This window comes from Camelus dromedarius, chromosome 4, assembly GCF_036321535.1.
Source record: "Camelus dromedarius isolate mCamDro1 chromosome 4, mCamDro1.pat, whole genome shotgun sequence".
NCBI classification, from domain to species: domain Eukaryota; kingdom Metazoa; phylum Chordata; class Mammalia; order Artiodactyla; family Camelidae; genus Camelus; species Camelus dromedarius.
Window position 1 is genome coordinate 92,919,514 of NC_087439.1, and position 20,182 is coordinate 92,939,695.

The 20,182-nt window shown below is 47.0% G+C and overlaps 1 protein-coding gene across 1 annotated transcript in view; it reads left to right on the plus strand.

The window, feature by feature from the left end:
* The window catches only part of TRPM8 (transient receptor potential cation channel subfamily M member 8), a 76,016-nt gene that overhangs the window by 53,319 nt on the left and 2,515 nt on the right, over positions 1-20,182 (plus strand). The window contains exons 21-23 of the mRNA XM_064485278.1: positions 3,528-3,718; positions 11,821-11,920; positions 12,981-13,014. Coding sequence (XP_064341348.1) covers positions 3,528-3,718; positions 11,821-11,920; positions 12,981-13,014 — 325 coding nt within the window. The remainder of the gene's footprint in view (positions 1-3,527; positions 3,719-11,820; positions 11,921-12,980; positions 13,015-20,182) is intronic.

Genomic DNA, 20,182 nt, shown 5'->3' on the forward strand with positions numbered 1-20,182 from the left:
CTGATGTTAACTTTATAAAATCATTTCGGGGAAGCTGACATTTTTAAAAAAAGAGCATCTCACCATCCAGGAAAAAAATGGTGTGATTCCCTATTTATTCAAATGCATGTATTTTGTCAGTAAAGTTTTATGACTTTATTCACATGCATCTGGCTGGTTTTTTGTTACATTTTTCCCCCCAGCCATTTGTGGTTGTGAACGAGATATTTTTTCCATTATGTTTTTTCAATAACAGCTTCTTGATATGTAGGCAGGCTACGGAGCGCTGCTTACTTATTTTGGACTGAGTCTCCCTGCTGAATTCTTCTCTCTCTTTTCCTTTTATCACGTCTGGAAAGTTTCCTTCTGTCCCTTATTTATTAGGGCTCCTTTCTTCTTCTTTTTCTTTTTTTCTTCTAATCAGAAGTGGATGTTGCAGGTTGCCAGGAGACATTCTAGCAACAATTGCAACGGTGTTTCTCCTTTTGATCTATGATGTATTATGAAAATGATGAATTATAGAAATGACCTGAATTTTCAGTCGTCCTTCTGTTCTTCGGTCAGGCCCATTACTCTTTAAACGCCCTATTGAATTTTGTCTACGTACGAAGCAGTCTGAGTCCTTAACGTTTGTCATCTCTTGGTAACGTTTTCAGTGTCGGTGAATGTCAGAGTCTGTGTCTCTATGAAGCTCCCGCTCCCGCCTCCTCCCCTGTTTGACTGAGACATTCAGTGCTCTTAGGGGACAGAGCTTAGCTGTCCCCACTGAGCTCCTGCCAGCTGGGTGGCAGAGGGCACAAGGACCACGGGAGATGTAGCAGCAAAGGGAACCTTGCAGAATTCCTCTCAGGAACATGGCCGATAGCCAGTGGTTGGCAGGGAGACTGAAGACCATCAGAGCTGGGTGGGTGGGAGCCTGGACACGAGAGATGGTCTCTGAGCTACTCTGGACATTGGGGCTGGCTGAGGTGGGTGTGGATGTGTTGGCTCCAGAACTCAGCCTCTCCTCTACAGAAATGGAAAACAATGTCTGAAGGATATAAAACTAATTTTAGCAAACAATTAAAGCAGTCTGAAGCAGTGCCCAGAGGTCAGCCTTCCCTGGGGAACCTCATGGTCTCGTTGGCTAAATTTGAAACCGACTCTAGAGATAAAGAACAATCTGGAAGGTTTGGGGTTGGATTTGGCCCCCAGGTCACAGTTTGCCAATTCCTTTTCTAGATGCCCTGGAAGACTTAAGCTGCTTTTCAAGACCTCTAAGTGGCCAGTTAAGCCAACATGCAAATCTCTTCCCAGTGGGACCCTTCTCGGCCGTGGTCCCACTGGAAGCTCCCAAGGAAGGGAGGAGAAAACCCCTTCCCCAGCTCTAAGCATCCCAGGTGTTCTCCCTTCAGTAGGAGTTACTGATTCCTTTTGGCTAAAACCTCAGAAAACAACAGTGGATGCATTAAAATGGATGCCGTTTGTGTGTGTGTTTGAGTTTGGGGCATTGGAAAGAGCAGTCAGCAGAATCCATTTCTGGGTAAGTATGTGTGATTTTAAGATGCTCCCAGGGACTCCTTTGAATGGTGATACTTATTCTGGCAAAAAGTACACAGTAAACCGTGATTCCTGGCCGGGTCTGCGCCGGGACGTCACCAGTCCAGGCCTGCCCGCTGTCCTCCCCTGTTGCAGTGACAGAAGCCTGCAGGGCCCTTTGCACACACAGCATCCGCGGGGACTAGCGAGGACAGATCATGGTGCTTGGTATTAGCCTCAAAGCAACCTGACCTACATTTGGAAGAAACGCCAGGCTCACTGCCAGCGCCAGTTTGCTGCACTCAATACATCACAGTCCTGTCTGCTTTTCACCTAAAAATTCTACCACGTAGAGTTGACACATGGATCAGTCAAGAGGCTGTGCTGCACGCCTAGTGTAGCAGTGATGCTCAGTGCGCCACAGCTCCTTCCCTTTAACGAGCACACGCCGTGAAGGCCCGCCCCGCGCGGAGCCCGCGACGGGGGTGGAGCTCAGAGGCGTCTGGTCCCAGTGAACTCCGAGATGAGCAGAGCCCAGCTCGTAAGCAAAGCCGCAGCCACGATCAGTGTAGGTCAGGGTTTTGCTTGTGTGTGGCCTTCTCTGCGCTAAAGGCGTTGACGTCTTAGCTGTAACGTGGCGAGGGGCGAGAGTGGGGACTCACAGCAGACGTGTCCTGTGCTCTGCCTGCTCGCCTCATTCCGCTTTGGCTTTGATGTTTGCACCAGAATTTGGAGAATTTAATCCATCCGCCACCAGCATTTGCTTATAAGTGACTTATAAGGAGCTTATAGGGAGTTCGTTGCTGCCTCTTTGGCTCTTGAAAGAGTGATTTGGTGTCAGCAATAAAAGTGTCTCGGGCGGTTGAACTTTAACAAATGGTAAAGTGCCTCACAGGTGTCTTTTACTAAGTGATCCAACCAGATTCTTCTGAAATGGAGCACGCAGATCAAAACGTTCCCGCTTCGCCCCCTGAGGCGCTGTTACCTAGTGACGGAGCGAACAGGCACTGGGCTGGGTTGCAGGGTCCGAATTCTGACTTCATCACTTTCCTGTTGGGGAATTCGGACAATTTGCCTCCCTCTGCTGTACCTCAGTTTCCTGACCTGTTCGTCATACATGGTGGTGACACTTACATGTTAGAGAGTTGTCTGTATTCAAATCCACTAATACAACGAGACTGCTTAGAACAGCGTCTCGTGTGTAACATGTGTTAGCTAGCTTATAGTCTTGGTTTAACTTGTAAACAGATAAATCAGGGGTATGATTAGACATTTTCCCGGTAAGTGGACATGTTTCTAATTCTTTGTTTTGAGGATCTGTTTCTCCCTGTGAACGGCGGTTTACATGGTGAGGTTATGTTGTATGTATGAGTTTGAGCCTAATTATTTTCACTCATGTATAAACATTTTACCTAAGTATTAAAATCAGTCATAAACATAACTTTTAATGGGTGCGTAATGGAATCATGTTGATTAACCATAACTCGTGGTACGTTTTCTTAGTGCTGAACGGTTCGATTGCTCCATTTTGCTGGATGGATGTGGGGGCCGCTAGTACACGTAGGGCCGTGGCAGACAGCTGTGTGTGTATGTCTATTCATATATTTTCTTTTCTCAATATCCCCTTGTTCTTAGGTTAGATTTCCAGAAGTAAAATCAATGGGTCACAGGGATAAATATTTTTAAGGCCCTTGATAAATATTAACAAATTGCTGTCCCGGATTGTTTACAATTAACGCAACAACGGACTAGCAGAGAAAGAGAATCCTTGAAAGGTCTTGAAATAGAAATAATTTTAAAGTTCTTGGACATTTTTTTGTGATTAAAAAAAAAAAAAACCCATACAAACAAAAAACAAAAGCCAGACCCAGTTTTGGCCCAGCGGAAGGGCTGAGTTGTTCTGGCCCTGATTCCAGCGTGGATTCTACGCCCCTTAATATCAGCATTTGCCGTGTTCGGCAGTGCCGGGCCGGGCCGGGCCGGGCCGGGCCGTGGGAGGCTGAGCCCTGCCCTTCTCCCCCTCCCGCCAGCTACACCGTGGGCACCGTGCAGGAGAACAACGACCAGGTCTGGAAGTTCCAGAGGTACTTCCTGGTGAAGGAGTACTGCAGCCGCCTCAACGTCCCCTTCCCCTTCGTGGTCCTCGCCTACTTCTACATGGTGGTCAAGAAGTGCTTCGGCTGCTGCTGCCAAGACCGGGGCGTGGAGTCCTCTGCCTGCTGTGAGTGGCTTATCCGTTTGCTTGGGCTCCGAGGCGGTGATTAATTTTGGGGTCCTGCCTCAACAGAGGGGCTTATTCAGTCATTCCACCCCTCACAGGTGTCTCTCTGCAAAGATCAGGCATCAGGTCTCCCCAGCGAACTGTTCAAGAGAAAGAGGAGATTAAGAAAGCGTAGATCCAACGGGGTAGCCTTGTTTGGGGTGGGGGGTGGGGGAGCTCACTTTTGGTCGGACATAATAATAATTAGGGTGTTGGGCAAACAGGATGGATGGGTTGGTGTCAAAACGTGACTTTGTTCTTGCTTCTCTGTTGCTTCTGTGACGTTTATTCTCTGGGAGACCTCAGCTCTGACTCCCGCAGGGCTCATGGCTTTTCTGGTTGGTCTTAGGGAAACAGAAAATCCTACATCACTTTACTTGGTAAAACAGTCTCAATGTAGACATTAGGACGCTCCGTCCAGTAGATTACCCGGCCCAGAACCGCCACTCGGAGCGGGGACTCCCCCTCGTGCCGCGCCCCGTCTCCGCCCGCGGGGCTGTCAGGGAGGGTGGGCTGCTGGCTTTCCGCTCCTCTGACTCCCTGCCCTCCCGCTCGCCCTCCAGCTGCCGTTACTGACCTCCCCTGGGTCGAAGCCAGGGAGAGCGGACAGGAAAGGGCAGAAGTGCTCTCTAGAAGCATGGTGCTGTGCTAGGCCGGCCCCCTGCTCCTTGGCCTGGGGTGTGATTAAAACAGACCCTCTGTTGTGTGGGCACTTGGCGGGTCCTTCAGCCGTTCCCTGCCTGGCCTCCGTCCCCAGCCGTAGCTTCTGGGACTTGGCAGCGCGATCTCCAGAGGCGGCTCCCCCCAGGTGTCTGGTTTCTGGGACTGGGCTCTGCACAGACTCTCCCTGCTGCGGACCCACTGCCTTCTGGAAGGCAGGAGTCAACACGGCCACGAGGTTTGTTCTCTCTCATGTGGTCACCCACCTCCTCAGCCCTGACAGACTGTGGGCAGGCGGGTCCCCACCCAGCCCCTCTCCTCGCCCCTACTGTGGGAGCCGGAATCTCTCACCCTTGACCCCCAGGCACACCCAGGTTCACATCTCTGTTGGCTGCAGGGAGCAGGCATCCAGCTCTTTTCCCCACATCACTCCAGGTTTTGTTTTCTTAACTCTCCATCCTGGAGCCACTAAGCCAGATGAGTCCTCCTCACCCACAGATGTGTTTCAGCCAAGCTCAGCACAAGGGAGGGGGGAGCCTATTCATTCATCTGGATGTTTGGACACAAAGGAAAAGACAGAAAGGGCACCGCTGGTAAACAGCGCACACTTTGCCCTCTTACCAGAGGATCCGTCCCTGGGGTGGCTGGGGAGGGGGTGCAGCTGCAGGGCTGGCTTCTGCACAGCGACGGGGCCAGGCCCTTCACGGTCCACGCAGTTCTTTTCATTTCTTTTAAAAATCAGAAGGAAAAACTTTTAGGCAGCAGAAAATCTACTGGTACATACTTGTCTTTCTACCAAGCCAGTCATACAATATGCTTACTATTTTCTTTATCCCGGAAGGGGCCCATGTCTGCAAAAGTGCCAAGAGCCTAGGGCGGCCAGCCTGCCCTGGTTTGCCCAGAACTTCCCTGTCTTGGTACTGAACGTCCTGCGTTCTGAACATCCAGTTAGGATGACCAACTGGTCTCAGTCTGCCAGGGACCATCCCTGTTAGCAAACTGCAAAGCCTGCATCCCAGGGGCCCCATCAGTTCAGGGGCTGCTGGTCACCCTAGCAGGGCCTATGAAAGTCATCACACGGCCCCATGTGCTGACAAGGGCTGTGGAGATAATGACTCAGGTCGGACCCAGTGTTGGTACCTGTGGGATTTCCTTCCCATTCCTTCTTGAGGAAAAGCAAAGAAAGGTCCCATGGGGTCTCTGAGCACGTCTGTTGTGTAAACAACCCATTGAAACTTGGTCGCCTGAAGCAACCAGCATTTATCTGCTCATGATTCCGTGGGTCAGTCCTTGGCCGGGTCTCTGTTCCTCGTGGTGTCTGGTCATTAGCAGGCGGGGCATGGCCTGGCTGGTCCTGATGTCCACACGTGTAGGGTTGGCTGGGCTGTCATCTGGGAGACTCAGTGTCCTCCAGTTCAGGCTCCCATGATTGGAGGCTAGACTCCCACAAAAAGCAGCTGGTGCACAGCCTCTGAGGGCCTTGGCTCAGGAAGGCAGATGACACCACCTCTGCCACGTTCTGTTGGTCAGAACAAGTCGCAGGCCTGCCCACATCAAGAGAGTAAAGAATGAGGGTCCACCTCTTGGTGGGAGAGCAGCCTACACACTCAGGGTGGGCAGAATCTGTGGCCCTACTTTGACATTTATCACACTGGGTATCCCCTGAACAAGCTGGTCGAGCTGATCCCCTGAGGGTCCCCTCCGCCATGCCAACCTCTCACAAGAAGGCAAGATTGTCATCACCCTCCCCACCCGGGCATTGCGGCTGAGCTGAGCTGTGCATGGGAGGGCAGTGTGCATGGGGGCGTGCCTCTCATGAGCTCACCTGCCGTGTTAGACCTAGATCTGACACACTAGAAATGAAAACATTTATTTCACCAGGTAGTTCTGAGCAGTCCAAAATTATCTTTGCCTTGAACAATTTAAAATAAAATTTTCTAAGGTATAACAGCTATAACTGCATTCACCACAGGGAAATGCTCAGAATCTAGGCTGACTTTATGTACATATATTGGCCTATTTGCTGTATCTTTATTGCTTCTCAAAAGCTTGGGCAATTGAGCACAGATCTTTAAAAAATAGCTTCTTGATCTTTCTCAGTGCTTAGCTGCTTTTTCTTTGCCATTTTCTAAAACTGATATATTTTCACGAGTCATTTGAGTATCTGCTGTGTTTTCCTTGCTTGAAATAACCTTTCCTGAGCACTTCCTTTCTGAGCAGATGTGGAGGGTATAGAAAAGCACAAACTTGGTTCCAGAAAACGACCTTTAGCAATTTGGGATAAATCTGTGCCCAAATTTGGGAGAAATGGGTGCCTCAAGGTTAATGACTTACCCAATTAGTCTTATCACTTAGACTCTAGACAGCCCCCAAGAATCAATGAAAATATTTAGACTCTAGACAACCCTTAAGAACCATTGAAAAAATCCTCATAATATGTCTAAGTAGGGAGATAAAAGAGAGGAAAATCACTGAGTTCTTATAAATTCCAAAAGCAGGAACCTACCAACCTCATTTCCCTCTATAGTTATCTTTGGGAGATTTTTGTAAAACCTGCCCTACATTTACTGCGAATCTGTGTTTAAAAACAGACAGAGTGCAGGGATGGATGGACATGTGACAGGGAAGGCAAGCCACGCATGAAGAGGGACCTCCCCTAGCTGAGCACACAGACAGGAACTACTGTGAAGGTACTGCAGGAGGCATTCATTCCTTCACAAACGTTAACTCTCAGTTCTGTGGATGCAGCCGTGTTGGGGGCTGGGCTCATGCACCATAGCCCAGAGAGTTGCCAGACCTGGGACGAGGCGGTTAGTGTCACAGGGAGCCTGCCATTCAAGGAGGGAAGGGGGCCTGGAGACCATTGATTCAACAAATGGGCACTGTGGAAATGGTACTAAAAAAGATAGAAGCTATCCTTGCCCTCAGACAAGACTCATCATCTCAGGAGAAGAAGGAAAATGAAATAGCCATCATGGAGAAGTGCAGGAAGAGTTCATTTTAGAGAATTTGCAGGGTGCCATGACAGCACCCTGGATGCTTAAACCTCAGACTAGAGTGAGTCAGGGAAGACTTCCTGGAGGAAGGGGTTATTTAATCTGAGACCTAGAAGATGAGTTGGGATTAGCCAGGCAAAAGTGTAGAAGCTGGGAGGGGCCCACAGAATGAGGAGTGGTCAGATGAGAGGGGAGAGGAGTCCTGGGGCTGGGGGTTGCAGAGAGACTAATGAAAGACCGTGGTCCAGGTCCCACAGCCGGGTTCTAGCTCCACACAGTCTCCCTGCCCCCTGCCCACCACATCGCAGTGTACCATCCCGGGTCTCAGGGTAAGGAAGAAGATGCAGACAGAAGACGTGACAGTGTAAGATGGTAAGACGGATCATGGCACACACATCACTGGACCCTTTGCCGACTGGGCTTGTTTCCCTCCAGGCGGAAGTGAACGTCGAAACTCCGCGGGCCAGTAACAGACATCTCCAGATCCCTGTGTACAGTGCAGTCAATTTAGGGTTTGTGGAACAGGGTGGGACCTTGAGATGTGTCCCCCCTATTGGGGCACTAATGGGACAAGGAAAAGCCTCTGTTAAACAGCAAAAAAGACAAAAAAAGGGTGTTGGGTGCAGTTTGGGAAAGGGAGACTCTAAGGGAGAATCTGGCACAAGTAACGACAGGACTGTGGTTAGGCTGGTCTTGTCTCCTATTGATTTTTGTCAGAATGTGTTAGAGATTTTCCACTTGGGGCCTTGTTCCTACTGTTCGCAGAGTTGTGTCTCCCAGTGGCGGCTGGGGGTGTGTGTGTGTGTTGCCCGCTGGTTTTTTCTGTGTTGCACCTGGTAAAATAGAAAGGGACCACCATCCTGGGATTCATGTTCCATGCTGGGCTGATCATTCCTGCCCTTCAGTGTATCCCAAATATTTTGATGATTCAGAAAGTAAAGATACGAATTTTACTAACCCAGACATGATAATTGGTGGTAGTTAAGAAAAAACTTTAACTTGCCAAGAACTATCATTTGTGTGTGTATGTGTGAGATTCCTTAACTACATAGAAATGGAGGAAAGATACTCAGGAGTGTGACCTTAACTATTAGTCATAAACTACTTCTGTGCTGTCCCTGGAGCCGTGATCCTCAGAAGTCTGGCTTTCAGAATGTAAATGTACCCACGACCCACACCTTGTGTCACAGTTTAAAGAACCCTCTTTGTTAACTCTTTTAACAGCATTATTTCAAGACATTTAAATGTCACCTTGGGGATGTCATTAACTATCACACATATGTAATTGTCTTTCCTAATGAAGAAAAGTGTTTTGACAGTTTGGATAAGCCGCTGTCTTTCTCTTCAGCATTTTGCCTTGGCAGAGAAAGTGAGTCATTTCCAACTGAAAGAATGAGAAGTCTTTGTATCAGGGATGGAGACTGAAAGTTGAGATCTGGAAATTGTATTCAGAGACCACACCCAAAGATCAGAGGTGTGCAAGGAAGTGTCTCAGACTGCCTTCAGTCTGTCTTGAAGCCGTGTGATGGGTGAATGTCTGTAGAACCTAGGGAGGGCAGAGGGGACCGATCCCTACCTTCAGACTTGGAGGCAAATGCAAAATAAATTCAGAAAATGAATTGCCAACCTGAGGCTCTGGCAACAAGATTCATATTTTTCCCTGAGTGATTTCAGAGAAAAAAACAATAATGGATAAAAGTTGCGGGGAGGAAGATTTTGATGCAGCAGAGAGAAAAAGCAGTATCTAGCACACATGCTGCCTGGAAGTGATGTGAACCCCTGTGAGGCAGCAACTTCCCGTGGCCAGTGGGCTTGCAGCTGGGGTGGGTAGAGGGGTGGTGAGGGACAGAAGGTCCATGGTGCTCAGCCCAGGATCCGGGGAACCAGGAAACTCCGTGTCTGCGTAAGGCTGAAACAGTTCTCCGGAGTCAGGATGGGTTAGGAAGGCAGCACGAAATGCATTACATTCTTTCCAAGCTTATTTAAGGATTAAGCACAATGAGGTCATGAAAACGGAAACGGATCTCCCAACCTGGCCAGCAGGTGGACAGGAGCTTCGGCTTCAGAAAGCAAACAGCTCAGAAATGAGCCACGTTCTTCTGCACCTGTCTTCCTGATGGGCCCCCAGGAGAGTGATGCTCTCCAGCCACTGGAGGAACAGACAGTGGGCCATTGATGTTCTCTTCAAATGGTGCTTGGTCTCAGGAAGGAATAAAGAAGTGCAAGGAATGGAGACCGCAGGGCAGGATCCTTCACCCTCTGTGCGGTGATAGCCAGAGACCGGGAGCCGAGAGCCCAGTTTGCTCCCTGGACACTTCCGGGGGCACCTGGTCACCACCTGATCATGTTTCCCCCCTGGGGATTGCTGTTTCCAGAAAGCGCAGCCTTCTGTGGTCATCAGACTCTCTCGTGGTGACTCATTTCCTACAACTCTTTGCATTTGCCTCCAGTGATAGGGAAGTCATGGAGATGAAGCTTAAAATCACCCTTCTTTAGAGAAAAATGCAAGATATTTCAAATAGCTTTCAGAAAAGGTCACATCGAAACTTCCATTTTTGGTACTTTTTTGGTGACATCTTCAAGTAATATGCTACCCAGTAATTGTATTTTTATAAAAGTTTTGTTTTTCATGATGGAAAAAGTAATCCATATTCATGTACAGAACATTGGAAAAACACAAAAAGGCACAAATAAGAAAGAGCAAGAACACCTGCAACCCACCATCCAAAGATAAATACCATTAACATACCGGTATTTGTTATTCTTGTGTGGGTGTATAATGATTTGATCGCTCTGTGCACACACATTCGAGATCGAATTTGTTTATTTAACCAATAGTACGTTGTGAACATTCTCCATGTCCATAAAAATACATCTGTATGACAGTTTTCAACTGGACTGTTCCAGCTGGTGGCTGTACCGTAACTAATTTAACCAGTCCCTTGTTAAACACGTAGATTGTTTCAACTCTTTTGTGATCCTAAAACACTCTGATAAACAGTTTTATGTATTCATTTTTGAGCACATCAGTGATTTCTTTTTGTATCAGTTATTTCTAGAAGAGAAATGTCTAGGTGAAGTCTATGCACACGTTTACGTCTTTTGATACTGTCTGCCCCTCTTCCCATCTCTCATTGCCTAAGACTATAATAATCAACAGATTTTCTCCATATGTGGGAAACCTGTTTATTTGCATCTTTGCCAACACAGGGTGGAGGCATTACTGTCGGCCCCGCTGATTTTCCAGTTTGGTTGCGAAAATGCCGTCATTGTTTCAATCAGCATTTCCTTGACGGCTAGAGAGGTTGCACATCTCGTCATTGCTCATTCTTGCTCTTTGGTCATCCGAGTTCAGGAGCATCCATCCCTTCCATGTTGGTTATTAAGTATTCTTGTTGGGCTTCTACATACATTTTAGTTTGAGAAAAAGACATTGGAGATGACTTTTCTGGGAAAAATATAACTGAAAGAAATCCAGCTGGGAATTGTTTTCTAAAGTGAATGCCCGCCATTTAAAACTAAATCTGTATTGCTATATAGGGTTTGCTAAAGTCCTGCCTCTTGCACATTAGCTCTGCCTTTGACTCCTAATTCTTTTTTACACTGAGGAAGATTTTTACCTGTTCCTAAACTCTAATGTGTTGATGAATAAACTAAAAAGTGAACACTAGATAAATTTTTTTCCAAGTGGACACCTGAATGAATGTATGTGATTTTCTTTTCCCCATGAATTCGTATCGAGGATTTCTGTCTGTTGCACTAGTACCTGAGACACAGGGGACACGTGAGCTGTTCTCTGGTTTGCCTGCCATCTGAAAGGCCAAGGCACTGTAAAAACTTGAACTAAGAATTTTGCTGGAAAATGTCGCTGACCAGTTTTGCAGCATGGCTGGCTTAGGGGAGAGGAAAAGACTAAACATAAGAATTTTCCTTGAGGTCTGCAGCCAAACTGCGTATTTCAGGAGGACAGGAATGGTGTCCAGGGGTTATTTTTCTCTCCTCCAAAGTTTCTTCCCCAGTTTTAGGTTGAGAGTAAACGATCCACCAGTAATTATCCAACTGAATGATTGGTTTAGCGTTTTGATGTCATCAAAATGGAAGAGGAGCATGTATGAAATGTGAGAACCAAATTCATTAGTGAAATGATTTTGGATGGAACTCTATTTAGAATAAAGATTGCATTCCTATCTTGTGCAGGCAGCCCCAATTCCTCATTGTTACCTAGAAGTTCATTAATATTCCATCGCTCCGCTCCTGTCACTAGTCTGGAACATTAGTCAGATCAGCCTGTGCAGGACGAGTCGAATTCTGGTTCTGGAGTCTTGCAGAATGCCTAGCAGGTGCTGATTTAGGAGGGAAGGGGCAAATGAAGCAATCTGAATGTTTTTCTTTGTCTTATTATTCAAGGTTTCAAAAATGAAGACAACATGACTCTGGCATGGGAGGGCGTCATGAAGGAAAATTACCTTGTCAAGATCAACACAAAAGCCAACGACACATCAGAGGAGTATGCCAGTCGTTTATTCTTGCTTGGCCAGGTGCCTCTTGTGCATGGAAGCTGGTAGAACAGAGGCAGCTTATTTGAGCCAAGTCTGTAAGATTTGCAGCTGAGAGCAATGGCACCAAAAAGATGCTACTCGGGCAGCTGAAGGTGACAAACACATAAGAGTGTGTCAGCCCTCCAAGAAGGGCAAAGGCCACCCAGCTGCCATCTGGTTGTCCTTCTGATTGAAGGGAAGAGAGAAATGTTTGAAGCCTGCAGGGCAGGGCCTTGGGACCAGGTGACGAGTGTTAGTCCCTGTGCCACGGCTGCAGAGGTGGATTCTGGGAAGACCCGCAGGTCGTGGGCAGTGGACATCACCTTGCATGTGCTGAACAGGTATCTCTGTGAGGAAGAAGCAGAGAGATTAGAAGATGGTGAAACCGTTTGGTTGACCTGTTGCACACTGTCCCTAGAAGTCCCGAACATCCTTTATGAGTCACATGGAGTTGTTATAAACACCCCGTGGAACTAGATAAGTCACTGACTCCGTAGATGGTCCTCAGGAAATGTGGGATGCAGGGAATCTAGGAGCTTGGTGTTCGTGTTCAAAGTGCAGTGAACAGGGTTAATGGTCAGACGTCACTCTCCCTGAGAGCTCCAAACACACATCAAAATTCAGAGTAAACAAAAGAACAGCTAGTCGCTTTGCTGGGTGCAGCCCAGCTGTCAGGAGCATGGGATGTGACGTATGCTCCTTCTCTTTGAGTAACACAGCAGAGGCCCTAAATTCTCCCCCATTCCTAGACTCGGGGATTTTAGTTCTGGAAGGAAGGGATGGACTTTACAGGTCATCTCCCACCCCTTCACCCGAATAAAGGGAGCATCTGTCTGCTGTACTGACAGCTGGAGTAAGAGTGCAGCTCTGTTCCGCTTGGTTATTAAGAAGAAAGTAAAAATGGTAAAAGCCGCTGACGCTGATTTCGTTGAAAATGAAAATGATCTGTATTTTGTTCTTTAAAAGACTCTAAAATGGAGCATAATAGTCTTTCTCTCTCTCTCCTCTCTCTTTTTAACTTCCTTGAAGAATGAGGCATCGTTTCAGACAGCTGGATACAAAGGTACGGTTCTGTTTATAGTTTGGGGAATATTTTTTAAATCTGTTATCTTTGAGCTCTCAGCTGGAGGCCAGTGTCCAAAAATAGACAAGGTTAATTGTTAAGAAAAATGCATGTGACTCTGTCCTGTGTTCAGCACCCTTCATTCACTGCAGAAGGTCTAGGATGGAATTGCTGGGATGGCATTGCTTCTCGGAGGCTCCCAGCCCACACGGAGCAGTCCTGAAGTCCTGTTTCCACGACCTCTGAAATCTTACCTGGCTCTGTCTGACCCAGGACCCCTCTTCTCTCTGTCTCAGCTGTAGAGGCAGGCGTAAGATGCTTGCAGTTACAGGGACCACCAGAAAGGCTCTGAAGAATGGGCTGGGGGCCTGGGAGCCTCCTTGCTAGCCTTTGATGCCACACTAATCTGTCACCTACTTAACCTGAAATGCAAATGCACGGATACACATGTGAATTAAGCTTAGAGAGAGCGGGCTGCCTCCACCGTGAGCTGGGTAGCCCGGAACTCTGATTTGGCTGAGCAGAAATGACAAGCGATTCACAAATGCTGGCTCCCTGTTAGGCTCTGAAGAGGAGGCGATGCCTGGTAGTTCTCATGGTGTTTTGAGAATGGCTCCTGGGTGATGGCTTCACTTTTCCTCCCAGTGCTGTGCTGCTTAGGGCAAGATAGTACCCCATCCGGTGTGGGGGTCTCCAGCACCCAGCACCGCCCACCTAGTAGGGTCTCAAGGAACATTGGTTGAATGAATAAATGAACCAGAGGAGCCGTCCTCAGAGCTCCGACATGAGACTCTGTTCAGTTCACAATTTCTTGTATATGCATTTATGTGTTATTTGCCACCAGCATCTAAAGAATCTGAGGCCGTGTTTCCATGGCCTCCCCTCCTGAGTCGGGTCCTGTGCAGGACGGCGGGCCGATGCCTGGGGTCTTCCTCCCCAACCCCCGTCCCCCCCGCCACCAGAGTAGCTCTTCTGTTTCTTCCCAGCCTTCCCTGCCCGGAGCTGCCTGCATACGTTAGAGTCAGCTACACAGATGATGGCGCCTCGGTGCTGACACACGAAGGTTTCCATCACAATTCACTTCAGTTCCCCGTTGCTGCGTGACAAACAACCCCACACTCGAGTGTCTTCAAACAACCGCTTCATTTTGCTCTTGCTTTTCCGGGCCCGGAGTTTGGGAAGGGCTCAGCTGGGCATTTCTGCTCCGCGTGGTCTCAGCTGGGTTGACTGGGCCGGGCTGGGCTGGTGGTGAGGCCAGGCTCTGGCCCCGTGGGGCTCCTCCTCATGGTCTCTCTCCCCCATGTGTCGTCTGTTCCATGTGGCTGGGGGAGGGGTGGTGTGTCTCTGGGCAGCTGCCTTTCTTACATAGTGGCTGGCTTCCGAGAGAGAGGAAACAGAAACCGCACAGAAGCCGCCAGTGCTGGTGTCTGAACCTGACGTGACCTCACTTCCACCAGAATGTCTTGATTAGAGCGGCCTGAGGCCAGCTGGGATCCTGGGCGGGGGGCGGGGGGGAGTACGCTCCACCTCTCCATCACCGGCCTCCCGACGTGGGACTGACACAGGGAGAAAGGACCTGGGCGGCCACGTTTGGAGACGCGCTGTCGCCCGGAGTGTATCTTGTGACAGCTGCAGTCCTCTGACTTTCAGCTGAGGGGCTAGGGAGCCCCTGTGTCATTAGAGTTGTGTCTGCGCATGAACAGTCATGCCAGGTCGCACACCGTGGTTATAACCAGTGGAGAGGGAAAAGAAAAGCCCTGGATATTTTAAAAGAAAATTTAAAGAACATTAAAAGAGTGTATAAAAGGAACAACAGGGGAACAAACCCTAGGACTGAGTAGTTACATTAGATGAATATAATATGTGGTACATAATGTATAAAGCTTACATGATTATGTACGTTTTCTTCCTCATATATTTATATTTAGATGTATTGTTTGCTGCGTCTACGTACTGCATGGCACGCAGTATTTACTGAGCACCTGCCACGTGCCAGGCCTTGGGCGAGGTGCTGTCAAAGTGGCCGTGGTCCCCAGATTTCATGAACGGCCCCCTTGTTAAGTGGCTTGGGGGTAGCAGCGTTTTCAAGCAGGATTATGGAGAATTGAAGAGCAGTAACGCCCTGCTCTGCGACATCGGGCGCGTGTTCCAGATGGCCCGTGTCCGCATCACCGGGGAGCGGGGGCAGCAGGTGAACCCAGAGACGCGTGGAGTGGCCCAGGCAGTGGAGACGGGGGGCGTGGACGGGGGATGCTGAGCAGGAGGAAGCGGGGAGGCTGGGTCGTCCTGTGCAGGAACTTGCTGGCCTCTTCAGGGATGGATCCCTGTGCCGGGAAGCCTCCGGAAACACACTCCTTTCAGAGAGCCCTTTGAGTGGTCAGAGTGGCCATGTAGGAGCGGCTGAAACAGTCTGGTTCTGGGAGTAGAGATGCGGGGGACTTGTCTAGGGGGATGTGTGTGTGGAGAGAAAACAGGCTACTTTTGTTTGTTGTGTTGCGTTGTTTCACTTGTGGCTTCACTTGTGGTGGCTTTGAAGGAGCCAGTGGACAGCTGCCCCGGCGTGGGGCTAAAGCTTCTGCAAGCCTTGGTGCTGACCCTGCTCTGGGCACAGAGAACCAGCAGGATGGCAGCAACCGGGGTCAGGGCAGAGAGGCACTGGGGTGGGGGTGATCAGGACGTCCGGGCCCTGGACCAGCCGGACTGACTCCCAGGGCCTCTCAGCCTGTGAGGGTCTGGGCGGGGCGACACCCCAGGGAGCAAGAGGAAGTCTGTGTGATTGGAGTCACCGTTGGAGGCTGTCCACACAGGCGCGAACCAGGGCTCTGTGGGGACCTCTGAGGACCCCCTGGGTGTCCAGCCTTCTCTGCATCCCCCTGCCTGTGGGGCTCAGCCCCTTGGTTCCCACAAGAAGCCCATCTACACCATGCATTTTGCAGGTTTTGGTAGAATTTGGGCAGATTCCAGGGAAACCTGCAACCACACAACCCAGAGTCATCGGGTCATCGGCGACCACCTGGGATTTCACTGCCCCCTCCCCCTTCTTTCCTTACCTCAGTCCTCTTCTCACCCTGTCTCCTGCCCTCTCTCTCCTTTCTGTTCGCTCCTCCAGGCTCCACCCCTTCTCTTCTGAGCAACACAAAGGCTCCCCTTTCTATTCACAGAGAATTTTAGGGATCGCCTCGTGTTTCAAGTGCTAGAAGTCTTGGGCCCTACTTTGAACAGCTTTTTAAAGTCATTTTACTGTCAACAAACACAGTGAACAAAAAGATGTATCCATCTTACTATCACACCAGAAAACAAAGTCGTTCACAATTGACCTTAAGTCTGAAGTAGAGATTTTACCTCTGCCTTCTTTATTTTAAGCAGCCATTAGCCCTTATGGTTTCTTTCTTTTCTTTTCTTTTTTTTAATTGTAGTACAGTCAGTTACAATATGTCAGTTTCTGGTGTGCAGCACAGTGTCCCAGTCATGCATATACATACGTGTATTCGTTTTCATACTCTTTTTCACTTAAGGTCAGTACGAAGTGCTGAATATAGTTCCCTGTGCTATACAAAAGAAACCTGTTTTTTTTTCTTATGATTTCTTTTTGTTCTTTTAAAAAAAGAGTTAAATGAGTTTAATACTAGAAATAAGCCCAAGTTAAACACAGAGTTTTCTTTGAGTGAGTGATGTAGCAAGTTGGAAGCCAACTGCACAGAGATTGTGATGTGTCTGTAGCTTTTATCATATGTAACAACATGAAATGCAATTTGAAATGAGCTTTATGCATCTTGTGTAATAAACTTGGGAAACACGCATGTATTGAAAATAGTTTTATTGTGCCTTTTACTTAAGTTGTTTTACTATTTATCCTTTTTTTTGTGAGGGGAGACACTATTTGCAAAAGCTTGATTAGTATTGTATTATATTATTTTCCTTAGTATTAAAGCAAAACTCTATTGATAGATTTTAATTTGATTAGCATTAGTTACATATAACAGTACTATTTGATATATTATTTCTCTGTGTTGTTGAAATCTATCATTTCTATGTGGGAATCACTAGTGATTTGTATTTGGGTAAAGCTAATCCTAATTGGTACGAATGATTATTTACTAGTGATACAACTTCAGAAAGTTAGCGATGGACAGGGTCCGACATGTCACCTGCCAGTCATTGTGACCTATCCCAGGCGTGAGCTCCACTTGGCTAGTTCATGTATAGTACGTCTGTTTCATGGAAAAGCCATAGAGTAATCATTTAAAATTTAAAGTTGGAAAATTGATCTTAAGACCAGTTATATTTTTTTTCCCCTTCCCAAGCTAAATGATCTCAAGGGTCTCCTGAAAGAGATTGCAAATAAAATCAAATAAAACTTTGTGGACTCTAATGGAGAAAGATCTAATTCTGGCACGGTAAGTCGTTTCAATGCCTTTTTGTTGCTCTGAAAATTTACATGTTTTAAGGCTAAATCAAAATTGTGATTTTTTTCTCAGTTATTTTAATTGCACATTATTTGAAAATAATGCATGGTGTGAACATTTTCAACAATGTAGGGATATAGGAAAAACCAAGTAGAAGCTGCCGTCACGTGACTTTCCCCGCCTAGCCTGCCCCCCCACCTGAGGCTGGCACACCTGGCAGTAGGGGACAGCACCCACCCTTTTGGATGTTTAAACAAAACACTTGCAAACTGTACAGCTATTTTGGCATTGAGCCAAGGTCACGCTATTCTAGACTTCAGACATGCACCGCATTCTCGTGACACATCATTGATGTTCACTGCTGTGTGGGATATCCAGATTATGGTTCTTTGGGTTGGTTTATTTTTATTTCCTATCAAATGCATGTTGATCACATTTTACTACCAACAATGTTTTAGTAAAGCTTTCAAGGTTTTTTTTAGCAAGAGCTCCTTTGCACAATAAAAATGTAATTAAGTTAACCAGGCAAAATTGAACCCAAGGCTTTGCTCCATGCTCTTACTATTTGCTTTAATTATGTTACCCCATTACCTGTCCAGATTCTAAAACCAAATGTTCAAAATGTTGTCAGGGATGTGTAGAGCTAGGGAGAAAACGGCAATGAGCATGCCATTTGATTAGAATTTTTTGAGCAAGTGAATTGCAAAGAATGGGAACACAGTTAACACTCCCTCCCCTCTTCTCCTCTCCCCCCCTCCCTCGCCTCCCTTCCTCTCCCCTCCCCTCCCTCCCCTCAGTGTTTACTGAGCGCCTCCTAAGTGCTGGGTGAACTGTGCTCTGACCCATGCTAAGGCTCCACACTGATCGCTGCCTCTGCGTTATACCCACGTGGCAGAGCTGCTCCCCCAGGGTGACTGTGTTGTAGGGGTCATCGTGTTGTTGTTTCCTTTCAATGTACCTGGGCGTGCAGTATTTTTCCTTGGGGTCAGACAATTATAGATCATATTAAAAGCCCTCTATCCTGGAAGACCTTGTAAAAGCAAGATTCATGCATCTTATACATACTGTGAAGGCAGGTACAGCCTCCCGAGTGGCTCACACAAATAAACCTGTCTGTTTAGGAAGAATGTATTGCCATCTCTTCCACCGTGGTGTTTAATAAACACAATACTGTACCTTATAATAAGTTATAATGTGAGTTCTGAAGCATTTGTTGTTTTGTTTAATTTATGAGCTGAAATATAGAAAAAAATTAGGAATAGACAAAACAATTTAAAATGGTTCAAAAAAAAAAAACCCATAGAGGCTGTAATAATCAGAAAAGATTCAAAATGAGATGTACACATACACCTCCTGAAGCTCTAAGCTCCTCATCTCTCCTTTCTCCAAAAAAAATGTTGACGGTAAGGAAAATGAGCAGACAGACTGGTGTCTTAGCAGCTTGCTTTTTGCTTCCACTTAAATTTTTATTAACACATGGAGAGTGCGTTAGTTGATGAATGGAGATGACCTGGGTGAAGGACGTCACGTCACGCCCATGTGGGCGTCTGTGAGAGAAGTGATGGAAAGGGTGTATAAGAAAACAGACCCCAGAAAGTCTTCGCCACGGATATTTTTTTTTTAAAATTTTTTTGGTTTATTGTTTAGAAACAGTGAGTTTGGCATGTCCAATTTTTGGTATACTTTTTACTTCTGGATGTAAGAGCCATTTTCTTGTTTTGATGTTGTCTGTCTAGCATATCTTTAAGTTCACTGAAAATGTAATTTTCTAGGCAACTACCTGTCTGCTGCTAAAATTTTTTTGATTTTTTTATTGTAATATAATTGCTGTACAATATTATATAAGTTATAGGTAGACAGTATAATGATTCACAAGTTTTAAAGGTTATAATCCATTTATAGTTATTGTAAAATATTAGCTCTATTCCCTGTGTTGAACAATATATCCTTGTAGCTCATTTTATACTTAAGTAGTTGTACCTTTTACTCCCCTACCCCTGTGTTGCCCCCTCTCCTAGCCCTGTGTTGCCCTCCTCCCCACCTGGTACATGATGCTAAAGTATTATTCTCGTAGTGCCTCTCTGATACTTCTTTCTTTAGAGGGGTGAGGGTGTCTTTCCTTGGGGCGAGGGCAAGGGAGGAGAATGCCAGCTCAAGTGGGTGTGAGCTGGCCCCAGCGGAGGTAGGGCAGGAGTGGACATTCAGGGGAATGTTTTTTTAACCAATTTCCTCATCTGGGCTCTCCGTCTCAAATCAGCCTTTGATCCAGTAACTCGGGATGGGACATTTGTGTATATATTTTTCCCTCTCCCACACTGAAGCTCAAAGGAAGTAAGAACCATGGTGAGGGAAAGCTGTTTGCTTTAATGTACCTTTATACCCTCCTGATGGGGCTGGATGGGAAGTGCTTCCCTGAGGCCACCAAATTGTTCGATGACTACGTAATAATCCCCTGGCCCTTGTATTTGCTGCACTTAAATTCTAGTTCACTGAGAGAATTTGAAGTTCCTTTGGGAGTCATCAGAAAATTCTTTTCAATAAATTATTGCAGTTCTTACTTTATTATCAACTCGTCCTTTATTTATGCAGAAACCATTCGGCAAATAAAACATTGGGAAACTTTCTGGGTCTTAACTTTGACTAAGCTAAGCCTTGACCACTCAACCACAGGCATTCTGTTCACACTGGCAAACTGGTCAACACTCATGTTATTAGGAGAAAAAAATGGCTCTTGTAATTACTTCAATACCAAAAGACAGTCT